Source organism: Epinephelus fuscoguttatus, linkage group LG7, assembly GCF_011397635.1.
Source record: "Epinephelus fuscoguttatus linkage group LG7, E.fuscoguttatus.final_Chr_v1".
Classification (NCBI taxonomy): Eukaryota; Metazoa; Chordata; class Actinopteri; order Perciformes; family Serranidae; genus Epinephelus; species Epinephelus fuscoguttatus.
In genome coordinates, this window is record NC_064758.1 from 35234869 (window position 1) to 35256413 (window position 21545).

Below are 21545 nucleotides of genomic sequence, written 5' to 3' on the forward strand. Positions count from 1 at the left end.
TACCTGGGGAAAAACCACGCTGACACGGGGAGAACATGCAAACAAGTGTCATCAGGTCTTCAGCAAGAAGGGCACCTGTTTCCTACCTGTCCAAAGCCCTGTTTCCACCAAACACTTTCGGTATGGTACCTTTGGAACCAAAAGTAACCCTTCAGACATGGTACCTAGACCCTCGCATGTCCGCTGCAAACAGTACTCTTAAATGTGGGCAGGGTTGTTGTCACTCACTGCTCCGTCCAGCACTCACTGTGTTTCCGCATACTACTGACACAGATGGAAGTCTGCACCTTGTTTATCGTCCACAGAACGAGGCTGTACCCCGACATTTTCAGAGCAAAATAAAACAGGCTGCAGTGAGCATCTCTGGGATGGGATGTTTAAAAATAGCGGGTTTGTGCACTAGTCCTTCCAAGGAAAGCTTGGAGGTTAAGTGTTGCCGAAGCCCACAGGAACTACGTTCCACAGCGCTTTTTTTTCTCCAAGTGAGAAGTGGGATATATGCCCTCCCATTAAAAAATGACATACATAAACGTTTGAGGATCTACTCATTACTAAAATTGTATGTTATATAAAAGCTGATGGAATGGTCAGAGTTGTCACAGTGAAATTTAAGTTGTGCTGATTGATTCATGTTGTCATTTCATGCGTTGAGTAACATTACAAGTTAATGTTCCACCTTAAAAGTCGCCGGCAGTCGGCCCAGTGAATTAAAGTTCTAAAAAATAAATCTCTCCACAGTATGAACAGTGGTTACATGAGCCTCAAAACCAGCCACAACTCAGCCCTGAGCAGAGTGACTGTCCTCTATTGACCAATCAAACTGTGTTCACAGTTCCACCTTTTAGTACCAGATCTGTGTGCTAGGTACCCCAACAGAGGGGGGACCAAAAATGGGGACAGTAGGGGACGGTTCCAATGGTGCCATCCATTTCACAGTGGAAACAGAAAAAAGTGTACTGAACTGAACTGTACTGTTCTGCTCGGTGGAAATCGGGCTTAAGATAGCTACTTGCATATTACAAACACTGCATTGTAGGCTAGACATTGACAACTATGCTACACTGACTTCTATCAGCAGTAGCTAATACACTGTGTACCCCAGTGAAATGGCAGTAAGGTACAAAAAAACAGACAACCCCCCAGCCCAGTGTACACACCTGCACTTATTATGACAGTGTGGTGCATGCTTGTGTTTGCCCAGGAAGCTTTTCTAAATAGACCACTGATTTGCCTGAAGTCCTCAAGAGGACATTTGACGCTTATCAAACTTGTTCTGCAGGCTCGCCTTAGCTACCTGTTCCAACAGTAAAGATTGTAATCGCTGTTGTAAAGCAAATTCGTTGCTTCACACTGACAGGAGTAATCCACCACAGATTAAGAAACTTGATCGACAGGTTTGAGGAACTCAGGGTTCATTAAAGGTTTAAATCTTTGATGTAAATGTTTAATGTTTGGATACTGTATGAAGTTTGTATCTTGATGCACTTGGTTAATCATTTGCTTTTAACTCTAATGTTAACCCTTTCACGTGTGGTGGTCACTGCAGTGGACAGCTGATTAAAAGCCATTTTCTTGTATATGCATGGGTTTTGATGCCATAGTTGCATTTTCGTCATTACAGTGGACCGCAGTGCGTCATGTCATAGACTGCCCCCCACTGGCCAGGTGTTGACAGTGCAACACAAAACACTCAAAACCAAGATGGCAGTTGTGCCCCTTAAGAATATCTTGCTAATGCTTCTATAATAGGAGCTCCTGGCAAGTAAATAAAATCTAGTAATATTAAGTAACATCTAGTAGAGTTGTTAAATTTCCACATATTGATTATATGTTGTGAGAGAATTGCAGTTAATCATCTTTCCAGTAAACTGGGCATCATGCATCGCTGGCTATAATTCACTTACTTCATCTGCAGTGGATGTTTGGCTGTGAATCAATTATGTTATAAAAAGGGAATGTACAGTTTTTTTGTAACAGAAACAATACTTTGACAATGTTTTTGTTGTTTTAGCAGAAAATGTTCATGAAGTCCAACAGGAGGAGGTGGGTAGGGGGGCTGGGGAGTGAAGAGGAAGGAGTTGAGAGGGAGGAAGGGAGGAGTAGAAAGAGAGATGAGTGAAGCTTGGGAGTTCAACGCTTTTGCATAGCATTGACCAGTATTAGAATTTGTTAAGTGTGAGCACATTAGTTTAACAGCATTACAATATATTTTTATAGTTTCACATGATATTTAACACTTTTTAATTGGTTTATATATTTTTTAGTTTAAACCATAACTTTTTTTTTATGTCTAAAGAAGAGTAAAAACACTTAATAAAAAAATCTTGACTTAAGTTGTAGTAATTCACATATGAAATTGTTAAGTCCTTTGTAGAATACAGGTTGCATTTCATTATTTTTTCATTAGCTTTGGGTTTGTCTTCAGCAGATTAGATCATCTGAAGAGGACTTTTTAAAATTTCACAAATCCCAGGAAATGATTACACAACATTAACTATGTCTGGACAACCCCTGGATAGTCTGGCTTGTCATAGGCTGTTCTTGAACTTTACAGGCACCCTGACATGGAAATTCTGGCATTAGTCAAACTGCTCAGCTGAGTCACATCAAAGACTCTTGACTCAGCTGGAGTTCATTAAAAATGTAAACCAAAAGTGATGTTGCAGCATGGACTGCTGGTTTATGTTTACATTCCCTCCTTTCCCTCCCGAACAGGAAAACAAATTCCAGTCAGATTTTCCAGGGAGTGCTCTTCCCGAAACACTGTGTTTAAATTCAAAAGACCACAGTCAACATACAGTGTTGGCTTGTTTTTTATTCTTCATGACAAAAGTGGTTCACAGGTCAATGAAAGGAAACTGCATACACATAAAAAGTTGAGGACCATCAGATGTGTTATGCGGAGTGTGTGCATGTCGTCCTATAGAACAATTTACACAGAACGCAGACCACATAAATACAGTTAAAATATTATACAACAATGGTAATTAAATTATACACACATCTGCGGAGTGAATTAAATAGATTAAGAAATCCATTTACAAACTTCGAAACAACAGGACACAATGTTAAAGCATTTCCACTTTTTAGCGAGGCAGTGTTTTTGATACATTATCAACTTGATTTCCTTCATTTATTATCCATTAGTTTTACTAATAGGTTCATGCCAGCTAAAAAGTGAAAACATTTCAACAAAATGAGATATCGCTTTATTCAGTGTGAACACTGCTCGTTGAGTTTCCTCAAGAGTAAATAACACATACCGTCGAAAAAGATCACAACTACAGTGTTGAATAGTAGCCTCTATTTCAGAAAATGTGATGTAGTCTAAAAACAACAGACAAGTTCAAAAACCAAGGCACTAAAAATAAACAAATCAGCAGGATGTGGCCTTTTTTCTATGAACCACGGGACAGTTGAGCTTACAAAAAAATGGATGTCAACATTTTCTTACGTTCAGTTCTCTTTTCTTAAACATCCTTTTTCCAAATGTGGTCTTAAAGATCATGATTGGTCTCATCGGGTGGGTTCAGTTTGAGTTTAGACTGCATTCAATGAGACAGGTGTTTAGTTTTAACGTATGTGCCGCTGTCCTCAAATCACAGCCCTGGCATCAAACTAGTCTACAAGCAGCCTATGTTGGGTAATAAGCAGGTACATGTGTATTTACATGTTTTGGTTTTTTTTTCTTTGCAAGAAAAGAGCCCCTGGTTGAGGAGCTCTGCCTTGCAAAATAATGCCAGGTTGGAGTTAGATCTCTCTGAAATATTTTTGTTCAGTAAAATTTATTAGGGGGTCCCAGCAACACTTGCTGCTGGAGCCCTATTGTTTTCATACTTTGTTTTTAGTCATAATGTACCACTAGATATTAAGCACTGAGAAGTGCTTTTAAAATTATGGGACAGTATTATTTAATTTTTCTACAAGCAGCGACTCTAACAGCAGCCTGCTACACACTGCACTATTAGCATTCCTAAATGAAAACAATGGATGCCGTAGCCACAGGAGAAGAGAACTAGCCTGTCATGGGCAATACTAGTTCATTACAACATGCCTATTTTGGTAGCAGACAGAAGCATGGTGACATGATGGAGTAGAAAACGTGAGTTTCGTTGCTTTGCTGTTCAAAGTGAGAAAAAGCAGAAGCTGAAAGGGAACTGTTATAATGATCACGTAATCAAGAGAAATGTGCATGGCCCAATATGTTACGATTCGTTTTAGGTAAACCAAGCCACTTGAGTCTTTTAAAACCCACAGCCAAACAAGCAGGAAATGACATTATCAGCCAATGGGATGCTTGCATTTGTGCCCCTTGGCACCTCCAGATGATGTCCAAAAGCTGCTTATTAAGAGAAATGCTAAAGCAGCTGCAGTCAGCCACTGTATACTAAAAGAAAGGCAGGTTTTAAAACCCACCCTGACTCTAAAGAACAGCAGGAAGTATACAGGCACTGTCCTGACTTGGTCTGCATAGTTTGCAAAGTAAGATGCGCATTGAAGATCTCCCAAATCATGTCTCTGATTACTCTTTTTGACCTGAGGTGGTGGACTTATGGCTGATCTGTTTCCATCAATGAAATGTTTACTGACCGCTAGTTAAAGGGCGTGGCTGATGGGCAAAAGCCGAAGAGCCAGAGATGTAACAGGATAAAAAATGTAACAATACCACCAGTGGAAAGGGGAAACCTCAAGATGGTAGCAGGCTCTCTACTTGTGGGATAGCAATTATGTTAAGGCTGTACTGTTCTACAAAAACATCTACCTGGGAGGGCTATCACAGATGATCTAATGGCTTACAGACACTAAAAGACGCCAGACAGGCCTGACCAGAAAGCCAGACTAAAGGCAAGAGTGTAAAGACGTAAAGCCTTAAAACAGATCATAGCCTTGAATCAGAGTCTGAGGACAGTAAATACTGCACACCAAAAGGTCTCTCGTTCTGGGATAAATACTGTCAATGGTTCACCACAACACACAGCAGCCTTGAACAAGACCAGATGGGAGTTGGATCCACTCGGGACAAGACACAGTCAATGACTTCACAGAGCAATGAGCAGCACATTTGTCTCTTCATCCTTCTCCAGGCTGCATGCAGGTTTCTCCGCTCCAACAGAGAAAACCAAGAGGACGGGATGAGAGATTCTTTTTTTTTTTTTTTTAATCCATGGTTCTGGTGGGTAGACTGGGGGGGAATGTTGCATCATATCTGGGATGGACAGGATGTCTTGAGTCAGGAAAGGAGGAGGGAGCCGGGGAGTCAACATGAAGACAGGTCCTTATGGAGAAGAGGGGGTTTGGAGTAATGGAAGGAGTGTTTCAGCGCTACAGAGACAGGGTGAGACAGAGACAAAGAAACATGTTTAGTTCAAATAAAAAAAAAATGAAAATTAAGTGAAAAGGGTGAGGGTAATTCATAAGGATAAATGGATCGATACAACATATAAAAAGGATCAGCAAATTAGGACCTGCAAACAGCTACATGAGATGTATAAAAGCAAACAATGCTAGCATTAGCTCTAAACAAATTCTGTCCAAAAACACACACAAATATTAAAGATATGAGATTTAATATTTATGGCATTAAGGATGGTTTATTTATTTTTATAACATAATGTATAGTTAAAGATAAAGTGGTGTCGTACAGGCATAAGTCTGCTCCTACTTTATTTCACCGCCTGCGAGATGATTTAGAGTGTGCGCTGCGGGGCCTGGCAGGTGTACCCTGAGCTTTATTACCGCCGCTCCTACTCACAATAACAAGCGGTTCCTCAGTGGTTCTACTTGTGGAGGTGGATAATCTACGCCTCGACTCCCTACAGATCCCTGTCATCCTGTTCTTACCAGGTGGATTGTAACCAGGCTGGGATGTGGTTGTCTGCGCCCCTGAAGATTTAGCATTCGACTGAGGAGGGGCTGCGTCTGACTGAAACGTGTTGCGGCATGCCGCTGCTGCTTGCACAGAATTAGACCTGTAACCAAACTGTTTTCTTCTAACAGACGTATCTGAGTTTGGTTTTACATCAGGCTTTTGTTTAATTTCACCACATGCTTCAGATGTGTTAGGATACACACACAACGCTTTAGTAGAGGTTAGATTCTCTATGGATGGAGAGAACAAAGAAGACTTTAGCTTGGTGGATGAGGCCGGTACAACACGAGTTGTTATGAAGGTGTCCTGACGTACAGGGACTGAAGCTCTCCGGCCTGACGCACCTTTTCTTGCTTCACTGACTTGTGTTTTTTTTACCATTATCTCGCTGTTTGCAGAGCTGGTGGAGCCTTTACGTGTTGGAGAGTAGCCAGAACTTGACTCTGTGTTAAAAACATCACTGACACTATGACTTCTAACGAAGGTGGCGTCCCGTGGGAGACCTTTGCCTCTGCCAGAGCGGCTGCTTGTGTGGACGGGGTTGTCGGGACAAAGAGAGAGAGAGGTTCTTACAGGGCTTGTGTGGAGGCTTCGGGTTAAGCTTCGCAGGTGGTGCGTGGCCATTGCAGACACGCTGCCACCGAGAACAGGGCTGGCCCGTGGACTGCTTCTCAGTGGAGGGCGCGCTGGACTGCTTCGAGGGCTCCGTGGGGCCCGGCCTGACTTGGTGGCCAGCTCTTTGGCCCGGGAGCGTCGGGGGCTGCTGTTCAGGCTGTGGGGAGACAGAGGGGCCTCCAGGTCCTCCAAACGCTGAGTGAGAGCCAGCTTCTGCTGTATGGCCATACGCAGCAGAGAGTTCAGAGTCTTCTTCTCATCCTCGGCTGCTGCCAGCTGCCTCTGCATCTCGTCTAGCTGGGTGACATACTGGTCACACCTGAGAGATCATGCACAACAAAGAGATGCAACATGCACACGCAGGCAAAAACACGTTAAAGCACAAATTCAGAAACACACGACACATGCTAAACATGACTTTTAGTGTTGTATGCAAACTTTAAACACCAGCTGTGACCAAACACTCGGACCATCTGCAACTAAAGATTATTTCTTTAGATTAATCTGGCAGGTTTTTGTTAAATCCAAAGGTAAAACATCAAATGATCACAAGTTATTGAAGTGATGCCTTCACACTTGTTATATTTTTGGACCACAAAATTATTGACTTTACATAGATATAAAACAAAAGAAAATCTGCAAATCCTTATGTTGACTGCACACTAATAACAGTTTCAAGAGAAAGATAAGAGGGGTGTATGTGAAGATGACAATAACAGGATTCAAACTTGACTGAAATAAGAATTTAAAAATGAACACAAATGCAGTCACTCAGGTTATCCACATGATGGCACCACTAAACTTAATTACAAGCCAAAGGATCTTTAAGCTGTAATCTTTAGCTGCAACAGACAGTAGCAGTCCTTGACCACTGTCTGTTCTACAATCCTTCTTAGGGATAATCATATGCCGGCTCATAACTGTCTGGAGACGGCCCAGACAGGTAATGCACGTCTAAGAAGCTTCTCTGGCAATTATTAACAAAGGTTCTTTTCTAACAGAAAAAAAACATTGTTTACTCACTCAACCCAACACAAAATCACCCCTCATGCCAACGGTTTCACAGAAGAGGTTAGTGATTAGTGAGTGAAGTGTTATGATTTGTTTTAGGGCTGTACAGAATGTCCTTTTTTGTAAACATCTGAGGCTTCTGTTGATGTTTTCAAATGAAGCTTTGAAAGTCTGTCGTCATATTTTATGATTTCATCACCCTAAAAAAATCCTTTAAGAAAATCCTCAATTTGAATAAAGGGATTTATCAGATTAAATGAGTTGGTCTCTCATTAAATCAGCTTTCTTAAATGAATGAATGTAACTTACGGTGCTGCTAAGACTGCTACTAGACCACCACATTAACACATGTGGGTGCAAACAGTTTTTTTACAGTAAAAATGTTGTTTTTAAAAGGCTTAACACCAACAAATATAAACTGAAGCAGAATATTTTGTTGGACAAAACCATGTTGTGAATTTAGCAAACCATTACATCTGGAATTATTTTACAAATAGTGTAATATTCATTTTACTTGAGCCTAATCTTTGTCTGCAACTGCGCAGAAATACCAGGTTCAAACAGAAATAACAGACATGTTGTCAAATGTTTATTTAGCGTTCGGCACAGCCTTATAAGTTTAACCCTTGACACCACCTCCCCACCCTATCAAACGTCCCACCCAACTCCAGCGTACGTTAGACCTCTCCTTCCCTAAGGTGACCTGGCTTGATGGGACAAATCTGTCCTTGCCTCCTCCCCCATCGGCACAGGGCAGAGCATGTGGTTCATAATCTTCATGTGAACCAGTGGATTGTCCACAGGCGTAATAAGCATGGTAAGCTTATTACATGAGTGGCAGCAGAAGCTGTACCACAACAAGAGCACCATTACTAAGCATGAAAAACAAGAGTTGAGAGCAGACGATCAGAACTAATTTACATGTTTCAGCTTTGAGAAATTTTAAAAAATCTCCTTTGTAAGTAAATACAGGGTTTTCTTATTTTATAACAAGGTTGAATATGATGCTTTTTACTTATACATAAAAGGAAAACTTACCGGCTGGCAAACATGACTCGCAGTGAAGAGAAGGTGGCAGCGTCCTCCTTCAAGGCTTTGAGCTCGTTCCGTAGTTTCATCATGGTCTCTGACACCATGCTCTTCTCTGTCTCGTACTTGGTTTTCAAATTGGACAGAGCCAACTCTGCAGTCTGTGTTGACAAGACAGACAATTGCACAATCATATGCTGCTGTAGCACCACTGTTCCCTTTTCAAAGTGGGGTGTTTAAGTTAGGGGTGACAGATGATGGCTGATACAGATTATTAATAATCAAGGAGACCAATAACTGATACTTGGAGCCGATATACATTTGCAGTGAAAATATAAACGTTAGTGTCACAATTCCAATATAGCAATTTCAAACCGTAAAAATTCTAAACATCACAGACATTAATCAACCAGACCAATAATGGCTGATTAATGGCTGAATGATTACGACAAAATGTTGATCATGCACTTATTCTAAACTGATAGCACCATCATACTAGGGAGTCTCTATCCCTAATGTGGGCCTCTGTGGGTTTTGGAAATACCCTTAGAACAACATTAAGTGTTGACATCCTTTTTTGTGTTTCAAACGTTGCCGGTTAATTATCTTTACAGAAACTGGCGGTCATTTCTGTGACCTGAATGTATGCTAATACGTGATATTCAACTCAAATTTATTCATAACGCACATTTAAAAACAACTCACGTTGACCGACGTGCTGTACAGAAGGAATACGTTCCTCAAAACACGTACACAAGAGGCAACGCAGCAGTCAGGTACACAACTCACACATTCAGAAAGACAACACACACAGGCACACGTCAGAGAAAGCCACGTCAGAGGGACTCAAATGCTAATGAATAAAAGAAGGTTTTGAGCCTGGACTTTAACGAGTCAGTGGAGGTGGCAGATCTGATTTGGAGGGGGATGCTGGTGCACAGTCTGGGAACAGAAAGCATGTATGTATGTGAAATGAAACACTATGAGGAGTTTATAGCATGATTATAGTTACTAAAATTATCACAGCTATTGGTATTATCATGGTGTTGTTAATAAGTGCTGAAAGAGTTAAGTTCTTCCTGACTGCTGGACGACAACCATAACACATGTGCAGTAACATTAAAGACAGCCTGTCTTTGAAACGCTTGCTTGAGTGTCTGTATCTCTGTGGATGAGGACAACCGATCAGTAGCATCATTGGTTTGCTTGCTGCACACCCACTCTGTTAACAGGGGAATAGCAAAACAAACCCACACTGCATGCTGCTCCTGCATCTGGGAGACTGTGTCTAACTTTGGTTGATGCTCAGTATTAACTGCAAGTTTTTTTAAAGCACATTAATCAAACATGGTTTTAAAGATGATTAATATTTTAAAATGGTCGTACTAACCATCATGAATTTAACTGCAAGTCATCGGCAGCTGGTAACTGTTTATCCCTGATATACACGTACTGAGGCTCCTGCTGCAGGGTGGGGAACACCATCCAACATGTACAAGTTAATCAGTAGTTTTTTCTACATGTGATCCAACACTAAAATTATAACTGTCATCATTACTGTCCTTTTATTCCTATTTCACGTTCCTACAATATGTACACTGTTTAGGAGCAATCAGTAACAGAGCTAGGAAAGCAAATAAAATTATCTGGTAATGAAGACAGTATGCAAACAGGATTGTGAGTCTTTATCTGTGACTTGACTGCAATAACCAATGCAAAAAGTCTCGTGTACAAACCATGATTACATCGGTGGAACAAACGGAGACGCAACAGTCCTACAAATCAGACTTCAGAAGGTAAACTACCGTATGTGAGCATGGATCAGCAAACAGATTATCTTGAGTGAGTGAGCGTGTGTGTGTGAAAAGGAGAGTGACAGGTAAAGGAATGACAGAAGCGGGCCATGCAGTGCTTGAGCCAAAGGAAAGAGCAGGGGGAGGAGAGAGGAGTGCAACATCACACTGTACGTGTGCGGGACCACGTGAGCCCAAGGGACTGTCTAGACAAGACACTGACAATACAGATCAAGCAAAGTGCTTGTGTCATGATAATGTGTGGATAAAGGTGGAGACCTGCTCTTTTGGTTTGGTCAGGTCTGTTTTCAGGAAAGTAAAAAATATAGGCAACAGAAGACAGACTACATTTCACAAAAATCTTGCTGTACCAGAGCAGCTGTTCTCAGGATCTTATGTACACACAAAGAACATAATGTAAAACAAAAAGGACAAATGTGGGACAGCTTATTTCAACTGACAGGCAACAAAAGGTCAGGCTGATTCAGAGCAGTACCCTACAATGGAAGACTAGCCTGTAACTGCAGTGGTGCAAGCGCTTGCTGTGACCTACCTGTTTGTTTGCCTTGAGGACAGTCCTGAGCGTGGCAATCTGCTCTCTCTTGGTGCTGAGAAGGGACTTGAGTTTGAGGACTTCTTCCATGAGGCTCTCAGCATCCCGCTCTGCCTCTCCGCTGCTGCTGAACCCTGAGTAAGGCATCGCACCCCTCTGACGACAGAGGTCCACTGCCACCTGAGAGAAGACAAGTTATTCATAAGAGTGAGTTTAGTATGTTTGTTTCACCGACAAAATTAAACTTTTGTCAGAATTTCAGCACTGAAAATCTCTTTGCCTTATAGTATTGGATTGTTTAATATACGGTATATCCAAATATCACATTATCAACAAGGGCTGAAACCAAACAATCTGCTTAAAATGTGTAAATATAATCTAAGATTTCTTACAAGACTATACCAGGGAAGTTCCTCAAAACTAAGTTCCCTAAGTTTAAACATAAAATAGTTTGCTAGCCTTAAAGCAGGAAAACACTCTGAAAACAGTCAAAATTGAACAAACAAAACCATTATTCAAATGTAGCTGAAATGTGCGGCTCTTTGCATCATGCATTATAAACATTGCACATTATCCCACAAAACAGAATTCACCTAATAAAAGTGAACAAATAACATTTATTTATGTCCTGACTCATTGCCATACTGCACGCAAACGTACACATAGTCCAGGCTTCTCAGGCCTCTCTTGTTCAGCTGAGTGAGAAAACATCCAGCCGGCACAAGTTTGTGTGAGGCTCAGACATACTTTACGCATTTACGTTTGTGGACAGCTCAGGACTTGTACCGGTCATGCACGCAGTTCTATCCATGACAGAGAGTGCATGTGTGTGTATGAAAAGACAGAGAAAAGGGCTGCCTTTGACGATCAGAGCCACTGGTTAGTCTCGCATGCCGATCCAAACTCTTCCCGTTTTCCTCTGGGTATAATAAGTTAAACCAACTAGCATGTCTTGTGCCGAGTATATGATTTGAATAGAACTGTAGCAATGTAGAACACCAAGTACATGTGTTTAACTATGTAGAAACAAGTTCCCAGTGTTCCAGACGCAGCTGATTTCTGAAAGGATTCTCTGTAGACGAAGCAACAACTGGACTCTGACCCCTGATAATCCAGTCCATTCAAACCCACACACACACACACACGTGTCAACAAGTCCCACTCCAGGCGTTGGATTTGAGCTGACACGGGAGCTACTCAACTACATCTAACAGTCTGAGCTGAGCCTCGCTTAGCAAGAAATCTGTGAGGGAGGAAAGGCCTTTGCCCAGAACAAAAGCCTGGCTTTCAGTGATCGAAACACAATGAAGCAATTAGAGTTTCTGCACTGGTTGTAACTTTCAGATCAGAAACAATCAAGTACTAGTAGAGAAGCACTCTAATGTCTGACATGCTGTGTGTAATAAACAGTGCTGTCTTACCCGCAGGTGTTTGATCTGGCAACGGATGACCGCTACCAAGTTGCGGACGTTTGAAGGGTCCCTGAAATCCAGGGTGGGGGATCCAGGGCAGGTGGGAGATTCAGTGCTTGTTCCTGCACTGTCCACCTCCCCCATGAACTGCAGTGCTGAAGCTTTGGAGATGAACATGTCATTGGCTCGTGGCTTCTTCTGGGAGTTATGCTGGGGGTAAACGTAGTGTGATCTTCGTGCACTACCTCCTGCACCACTTGACCTGGCACCATCGCGGTAATAGTCCAGGGTGACTCGTTTGGGCGTTAGGTTGTTGCACACGCAGATGTGGTGATAGAGGTTGGAGAGCTCCTCAGAGAACGCCAGCAGCTCCTCCTGGGCGACGCTCAAGTGCCCTTCTGAATCAATCGCCACTTTCCGTGTGGCTCCGATCTCCTTCTCCAGCTCGCTGATGCGCTCCTGGTCCTGCTTGCTGGACTTGATGCACTGACGGATCTTGTCGGCCAGCTCCTGGGCCTCTGCCCTCCAACGGTCCTTCTCCTGCTTGTATCTCTGCTCCAGGGTGTTGTATCGAGCGCCTGCCTGAGACAGTTCATCTCTCAACTTCAGAAGCTCTTCGCTTGCTGACCGCATGCGCGCCTCCAGCACCTCCTTGCTCTTGGTGTCTACTTCGTAGTCGAAGACCGCATTGCCACCGTTGCCATTATCTGTCTCTTCATCTCCCCTGTCGTCTGCGTCCTGGTTGTGCTGCTGGCTGTTATGCACAGCATCCAGCTGTTGGGTGAGAGATCCGACCTTGTCCTCTTGCTGACTGAGTGCCTGTTTGGTCACCACCAGCTGCATTTGGAGTTCCTCCACTTTGCTAGCCAGACCGGACTTCTCTCGCTCTGCCTGTGTACGCAAACACACAAAGGATGAAAATCTTGACAGGAATTAACATATATGCACTTTTTTCGTTCTGTTTAAGGTTTCTACTTGAAAATTCAAATGCTTTAATGGTCAAAAAATCCTTTAATTCCCTCATACTGTCACTGCTGGAACACCTATTTGTTCTCAGTCTGAAACACTCTGTTTAGCACCTGTCTCTTTAAGCCCCCAACCCCCCAAAAAAAGCCCACTCTGCTTTGACTGGTCAGCATTCCCAAGTCCTCCAACTCTCTGTGCTGTCACTACAGCTGGTGGAATGGCTATGCCAATGAAAACTTTTAAACACAACCAGACGTGTTCCAGCAGGAATATGAACCAAAATTGAGGAAAAATTAACAACATCAGCAGCTGACGATCATATATATATATATATATATATATATTTTTTTTAAATAATAATCTAGCATACTTTGACGTCATACTGTAGCCAGAGTAGAAAACACACTTGGAAACAGAGTATTCAGAATGATAGGATGCCTGAGGCTTTTGCTCACATGACTGCTTCTACATATGTTCACCTCATTACTTAAAACTTTGGCCACATTTGATATCAACATCCTTCACTGTAACATAAAAACATGAAAAAGAATAATGATCCCCTATTATTAATGAATGAAAAATGTTCATAAGCATCCATTTTCATCTAAGCCAGGGCAACACTGATTGTTAATTACTTTTCAGAAAACAAAAGAACAGTTCTCATGTAGCACAAATTCCTCCCCCCACCACCTTTACTCTTCTTAATGCATTTTTCATGTCAAACGGCAGCTGACCCCATTCAGCTCCACACCCAACATCTGGTGGGCTGGCGCTCGCTAACCCAACCCTCGATTTAAGTGCATCATGAATAATATATCGCCTTCAGACAGAGAGGGATGATGGTTCAAGACATCCTTGACTTTCTCAAGTACCCTGTATTTGTGAGGTATGACTGTATCAAGTGGGAGTTGCCTGAATTGCTTGGTGAAGAAGATCAGTTTTTTGTGTCAAGGACCCTTAAATTGATACACGTTGGGTTATAGACCCCCATTTGATAAGATTTCACTTAAGGGACCTCCATCTGAAAAGATTTTGGTTGTCAGATATCATTAACTGCTGTCAACAGCAGTTAAGGACATAACCACAGAGGAAGTGAAACCTATGATCAGGATTTTCACTCTTATGACTCTTACTCACATTGGACTCACTTCTATAGTGATTAAATAGTACAAATTAACCATTCCCCTGAAACTCCGTCAAGGACTCTAGGTGTCCCCGGACCCCTGGTTGAGAACCACTTTAGTAGATGATATGACGTGGTGCCAGGTGCTTTTGATGACTGTAGAAAGGCACACTCCTTCACCAACATACAGGGGATGTGGTCTAAAGCAGGAAGTGGCAGACTTCCCCGTCAACAGCTGTGACACAAACCAACCTGTATGACTTCCTCACTATTCGACCTGATTAGAACAGATTCATGCAGTTCTGTAAATAATAGAAAATGCTAATATACACTGCATTAATGAGTGCATTGTGTTGCAGCAGTGTAGAGGCTATTAAGTTCTTACAAATTGGTATTACTTATCTTGTCAATGTAATTTAAATAATACAATGCAAGTAAACACTGCTCCAATCTTTTTTTCTCTTTGGTGCACTATTAATACGTTTAAAAGAGTGACACATGCTGTGTTGTTGCCTACCTGTAGGAGCTGCTGTTTTAGTTTCTGACTGTCTGAAAAGTGCAGCTCACTCAGCAGGTCCGACACCAGCCCAGACGCTGGCGCACGCAGGAAGACGTCACTGTTGCGTGGAGTGGAGTAGCGATGGATGAGGCCGTTACTTTTTGAGCCCCCCAAGTGAGGAGGGTGAGCAGAACCGGGAGCAGACCCAGGACCGTTATTAATGCCGCTGTCCTGATCCTCTCCCTCCCCTTCTCCCTCTCCCCCCTGGCCCTCCTCCTGGCTGTCATCCAGCTGCTCCAAGTGGAGCTCCAGGTTCCCCACAGAATCAAAGGGGTTAAGGGTCAGGGCGGAGAGCTCCCGCCGCAGACAGTTCTTCTGCTCCCTCTCCTCCTTCAAGGCTTCCAGGGCCTCATCCAGCTGCCTCTCTGCTATCTCCCTCAGCCTTGCTGCCTCCTCCATCTGAGCTCGTAACTCATCCTGCTCCTCATTCTTCTGGGTCAGCTCCAGCTTTATCGATTCAAACTCGACCTAAAATGGAATAAGGAGCACATCGGCTGTTAAGGCATCTTTCTCTGTTGATTTATGCAACACATATCGATGCATATTCCGGCCCCAGGACACATACATACCTATCACTGCATTCAGCACACACGCAAGTCACACACCCACTTTGTCTTGGAAATAAAGTCACACGCCTACTTTCTCTTTGAAATGGATATGTACAATTCCTCCCACTATTATAGAGTTTAAATCTTGTATATTTTCTTTATATAATATATCCATTTCGTCGACTCATTTGCTGCCTGACCCATTATTTACATGCAGTATACATATAATAACAATACTACATCTATTACATTAAAACTGCAACTGTGTGACTGAGAGTCCTTCAGATCATTTGAGAGTTTCTTGTAAAACAACAAGACAATTGTTTTCAGAGACTCTGAAGGCGAGAGCAAGCTGTTATCTAAATGTCCGCTGAAGGATCACGGACGCACAAACAGGCCTCGGCTACATTTAGAAACAGTCATGGACAGTTTGTCTTGGCAGAGCTGCAACATACACAGAACTCACATCTGCATTCGGAAGCACTCGTCTCCCATCCTCAAGAATCTGAGCAATGACACTTCACATAACTACATAATGTAACTGACAAGAATACAGAACATCCTTATCAACATTTTTGCAATGCATTTTGAGTACATGGAGTAAGACTGAGATGTTAGCAACTACAGAAAATGTCTGAAGCATTTGGAAGGTATGCATATGTTTATAAAACTTTCGTAGCTAGCATTTCTGGTATTTTTTATGATGCAATGACACAAATTAGGACCCTTCAGTATGCTTTTGTCTTGCATGATAGCAAATCACTGACTGAGGAAAACAGTATGTGTATGTTAACATTATTTTTGCTCATTTGAGCTGAATTAAATTTTATGATTTTAGAGAAAATGTACCTAAGTAATCTTTTTAATCCTTTCAATGTTGGACACTTTGTCCTCAGCTAAAAATACAAATTATTACTTAATTATTTCCCAAAACATTCAAAGTCATCCAAGACTTGAAAAACACTCTGAAACTGAGTGTCCAGCAATCACTTGTAAATCATGAAATTGCTAGGCTGGAGCCTGGTTGCCATAGTGCTACATGCTTCTATAATTATCTCTTTATTTCCTGCTGCATATTGCCAGCAAAATATTTCATTGGACATGATGTCTGGCTCTCAGGCGAGGCAGCTACACTGGGAATTCGCTGACAAACAGATCAGGTGATCAAACTTTTGTGCTCAGCTGTGGGAGGTACGTAATTTTCCATACGTAACAGCATTAATCAACCAGCAACTGGTCTGTCTAGTCTCCTCAGGAGTGGCCAATGTGTATCCCAGTTGTGAAGTTATGTCAACAAACGTGACAGAGATTTCAAGTTTGTTGCATGCAAAGTGGTTTCACTCTCATGCAGGAAAGGTAAATGCAAACAAGCAGTGCGCTACAATGACCATAAGCTAGTGTCTTAATAACCACCTATGTGTACTTAGCAAACACAAATACAAGTTCAGAAACAAGTTCAGAAAAACAAACAGATAACAATAATATGGTGCAATGTTCATGTTAACACTTTCTCCACTTGACTGTGTATTTTCAGATATATTTAATAGTACCATTCTGTATATCTTGATTTTTATTCTTTATCTATCCATTTAATTAAAGCCAGCAGGTACAACTTACATGTATCTGGTTAAGTCATAGCTTGAGTGATAACTGACCTGGTTTTCCTTGAGCACAGACACCTGTTTTTGCAGAGATATGTTCTCCTCTTCTAGTTCGCTGTTGTCCTGCAACTGGCGCAGTTCACGTACTTTATATTCCTTCATCTCATCCCTCTGATGGCCCTTCTCTGCCTCCAGACACTCACACTCCTGTCGAACACAAACCACCGTTAAGCCACTGCAAAGCATAAAATTTAAACTGCACAATTACCTATTCCATGTCATGCACAGTTAATTTTACTTTGGGAATGAGTCCAGTGGTCTCAGGGTTTCATTTTATGTTTAATGACAAGACAGGAACTGGTGATATTCAGTATAACACCAGTATACAGGTGCATGAGAGAGCTGCTATACCTTTTTTAGCTGGCCTGAGACAACCCCCAGCCTATCAATCTCTGCATGGGCATTGCTCAGAGCAAGGCGTGCTTGCTTGAGCTCTGCCTGGAGTTCTTCCATGCGGGTTGCCATGGCAGCCTCCTTCGTGGCGGTCTCTTGCAGTAGGTTCTCCTCCCGGCACTCTCCATCGGCAGCTGCACGCTTTTGGCTGCTCACAGAATCTGCAAATGCCTTTACATACACAAAAAAAAGGGTTAAGGTCAGTGCAAAACCAGCAGTATCTGGCAGGCTGCAGCAAGTTACACACTGGAATAATATGCAGTACTGAAACACAAATGCATTAATGCTGTGCTTCTCATATCAAGGCAGTAAATGTAGGCATCTTCAACAATGGAAGGGGAAAGGACTTCACTGACAACCATCTCGTTAAACCTGATTACAGTGAGGAAATGGCTCTAATGGTTGGGTAACAAGACACCTCAGATGTTAACAACAGCTTCCACACTGTTTCTATGTTTTTTTAACCAGCCTATGTGCTAAAATGAGCCTAACAGATGACACTAAACACTGTGATTGCAGGCGTTTCTTCACAGCTTGCCATAATCAGCAACCTTGATGCATTACGCATCAGTAACTGCAGATGAAAGATCTATTAAATAGGGTGCTAAATGAAATGAACATGCTACAAAACACGCTCAACTGATCATCGTGATGTGGTTATATAATTATGCCAATTCTCAACACATGAGTCCGCCCTGCTTTGCTAAAACCCTGCCAAAGCCTAGGTAGGTAAACAGCCAAGACATGAGGTTTATGCAGATTATAAAAAATAGCTGAAATTCTGTACCACTACGTCCCTTAAGACATAAAGAGCTTTGCTTGATACGTGGTTATAAAACATCAGGATGGCCCAGTTTTAGTGTTCGTCTGGCACAAATTCATTGCTAAATATCCAACTGCTTGCAAGCAGGATTTTAAATGTCTCAATGTAAATAGGTGGATGAAACAATTGCAACATCAAAATGTGCCCACATGATGGGATTGAATTTTATGGGATTAACTTCTTATATAAACCAGTTTTTTCAGCAATACCAATAACTTCAAGTTCCATCTGGTGCATTTGTGCCAAAGTTCACAACTGTTAAACAATATTAACCCCTCACACATCAGTCATTCAGCACTATGTCAGCGTGTGCATGAGCATTAAAATTACACATAAATTATTACATAAAATGCAATTTAGAAGAAAAACTGTCAGGCTGTCAATTTGGCTGTGCAGCGGTAAATCATTTATGAAAAAAGAGATTTCAAATAAAACACTAGTTAGTTTAGAACAGAAATGAGAAGCATGTGTCACAATTACAATACAGCTGAGAAAGACATGGATTAGATGATAATCTGAGCATTGACATATTGGTCTAATCTTTTTATCTTGACTATCCGGCGCTAACCTAATGTAATCCTTAATGCTGTGAAGTTAAGTATCAAAATCAGTTTAAGATGAACAGAGCAAATGTAATACTGTAAAAGCACCGGATGTGCTGACTAATTGGCTGTTGAAGTTGTCTTAATCATTAAACAGTGTTCTCCTTCTGACGCCATCGGCATCAGATGACACACAAGAGCAAAACTGACTCAGCGTGTGCTCACAAGCCTCTTCATTCAAAGTATAACATGAGGTCACAGCTGTAACAGAACTGTCATTGTGGAAGCAGAAAGACAGAGTTAGCCCAATGAAATTAAGGGATGAGCAATCAAATTCATGTTATAGGTCACTGGTGCTTATGAAAAAGACACAATGGTATCTTTACAGGACGACTGCGTACACTGGCAGCTCCTCTACTGTTAAATTAAAATGAGCAGCCTCGATAGATAGTATTTAAATTTTGACTGCGCTTACATTTTGGCAACAGTGTCATGTGACAACAGGTAAGTCCACAAACCTGTGTTATTGCATCTTGTTTAATATATCCTGCAAAAATCCGACAGTATGTTACATTTGCTTGTGTAAATTTACATATATAAAAAGATTGCAACCATTGCTGTGTTCCTTTCTACTGTAATCTTCTTTCATCATGGAGGAAAAAAGTGACAGCCAAGAACATTCTGTGAAAATCCACTAAACATGCTGGCTGAAAGTCTCAACTAATTTTCATCAGTCAGTGTGAATTTGAATCTAGAAAATGCTTCTTTCAATTATTAACAGCACCTACATCAAACCAAATCCATAAAGGCAAAAAATCTACTTTCACTGAGCAAAAGAAATGTGTGGTAAAAAAGGGTCATAAAGCAGTAGTAGCGTGTTATTGGAAAACAACATTTGCTGGGGGAATGAGACCTTCACAAACCTAACGTTGTCTAAATATAACTAGAAGGCCTGAGGTGTTCCTACCTCTTTGAGCTGCTGCAGCTCCCCTTTGAGGGCCTCATGCTCCTCTTCCAGCTGCCTGTGTTTCATCTTGAGGGCAGCGCTTTCCTCCAGCACCACCAGGCCATAGCGGGCTGCCTGTAGCTTCTCCTCTGTGGCCTCCTGGAGCTCCAGAGTCAGCCGCACCACCTCAGCCTTCAAGTCTCCGCTCCCCATCTCCACCTCCCCTTCTCTCTCTGCTGCTGCACCTGCTGCATCTGCATCGGCCTCCAGCATCCTTGCCTGGCCTCCAACTTGTCTGCCAACGTTCTTCTGGGACACCTGCCTCCTTCACTCCCCCACTCTCATTCCTCCAGGCTACAGAGGAGAAATACAAAGATGGTGGTTATGTAAACTAGTCAGAACAATAGCCGGTGTGGCAAAGAGGTTTTGTATAAATCATATTGTGTCACAAACTGGGCAAAGGGCAAGATTAACTATGGGATTGAGTGAATGGAAAAAACACTTATACTTTGAGCTCAAAGGGCCAAATGGCCACAAGAAAAACAAAGCTGTAAATTATCTACTGCTGCAGTTTGCAAATATTTAGTTAGCAGGTATAACTAATAATCTGGGCATACAACAAGCATATTGCTGCCTTTCATCCTCTTAAAAGGGAGTTTAATAGGCCATGTATTAAAAGATTGTCGCTATGAAACTGGGATGCAAGGCTGGCAAGTACACATCACTGACCAAATTGCTTTTCAACATCAGCAGCGTCATCTCACAATAAGCTGATAGCTACAGCTAATGTTAGCTACACAGTTATGACAGCTGTGGGAAGTGTGGTATTCCCAAGTGTCCCTCATAAAGTAGCCGTGGAAAGAATATGGATTAAGAATACTTTGGCCATCAGTATCAACTGGGTGGGGCTGACTTCCCCCATTTCCTCGTGTCCTCTTCTTTGACCGAAGATGGAAACACCAGCCACCGGCTGTCCGGTGCCAAATGATGCATCCCACGAGCATCTGTTTCACATAGCCGTCAAACTAGTTCTTCGTAGCATCAACTAAGTGTACATTTAAGGATGCGTGGTGACATATTACATGCCCATCCCCATAACTCCAAAGTAAGAGGGTATCTGAGAGAGTGAAATATATTCTGCCAGGGAAACAAAACCTAAGACGACACCGGACTGGGAACAAGACACGGCCGGACAGCTAGCAAGACTAGTTTTAGGCTATAATGCAGGCAGCAAATGACACCGTGATGCTACTAGCAACGACGAGTTAAAGAATTTAGCTAGCTAGCGTCCTGTCTTTGCAATTAGAAACATTTAACTAGGCTTAACGTAATAGAAGACATCACATTACCCGGCTCACGGGGCTGTTCTCCGGTGCTAACGTCAGTCAGGATCCTACCAGACAAGCTAATTAGCTAACGCTACATAGCGACCATTAGCCAAACTAGCCACTCACCCTCTGGGTTTAATTCAAAGATGGAGCTCGCGAGTTGCACGTAACCGTTGGCGGTGTACTTCCTCAGGTAACTGTCAACGGCAACGGTTGCTAATCACGCCAGTAGCCGGGGGTACCAACCAGCCCAGGTAGCTGAGCAGCCGCTTTCCTTCCTCCCACCCGGTTCTCTGGTTTCACACACAGTGAGGAGGGCTCTGGTGTCAAAAGCGCGCCGAAAACGTGAAAGCACGATTACCCCCTCTAGCTAG

The 21545-nt window shown here is 42.3% G+C and overlaps 1 protein-coding gene across 2 annotated transcripts; it reads right to left on the reverse strand.

The window, feature by feature from the left end:
• Positions 1–2795: 2795 nt before the first annotated feature.
• Positions 2796–21473, reverse strand: zgc:162200 (uncharacterized protein LOC558638 homolog). Of its 2 annotated transcripts, none has more exons than XM_049580644.1 (10): positions 21298–21473; positions 19865–20197; positions 17491–17703; positions 17134–17286; positions 14889–15398; positions 12292–13173; positions 10871–11050; positions 8534–8685; positions 6443–6803; positions 2796–5322 (listed from the first exon to the last, which is right to left on the reverse strand). In XM_049580644.1, exons 2-10 carry the CDS (start codon positions 20114–20116, stop codon positions 5317–5319), a joined length of 2709 nt encoding a protein of 902 aa, XP_049436601.1. In that variant the 5' UTR covers positions 20117–20197; positions 21298–21473; the 3' UTR covers positions 2796–5316. The 2 variants fall into 2 exon arrangements, with proteins under 2 accessions (XP_049436601.1, XP_049436602.1); XM_049580645.1 differs by having other exon boundaries at positions 21193–21473.
• Positions 21474–21545: the final 72 nt, after the last annotated feature.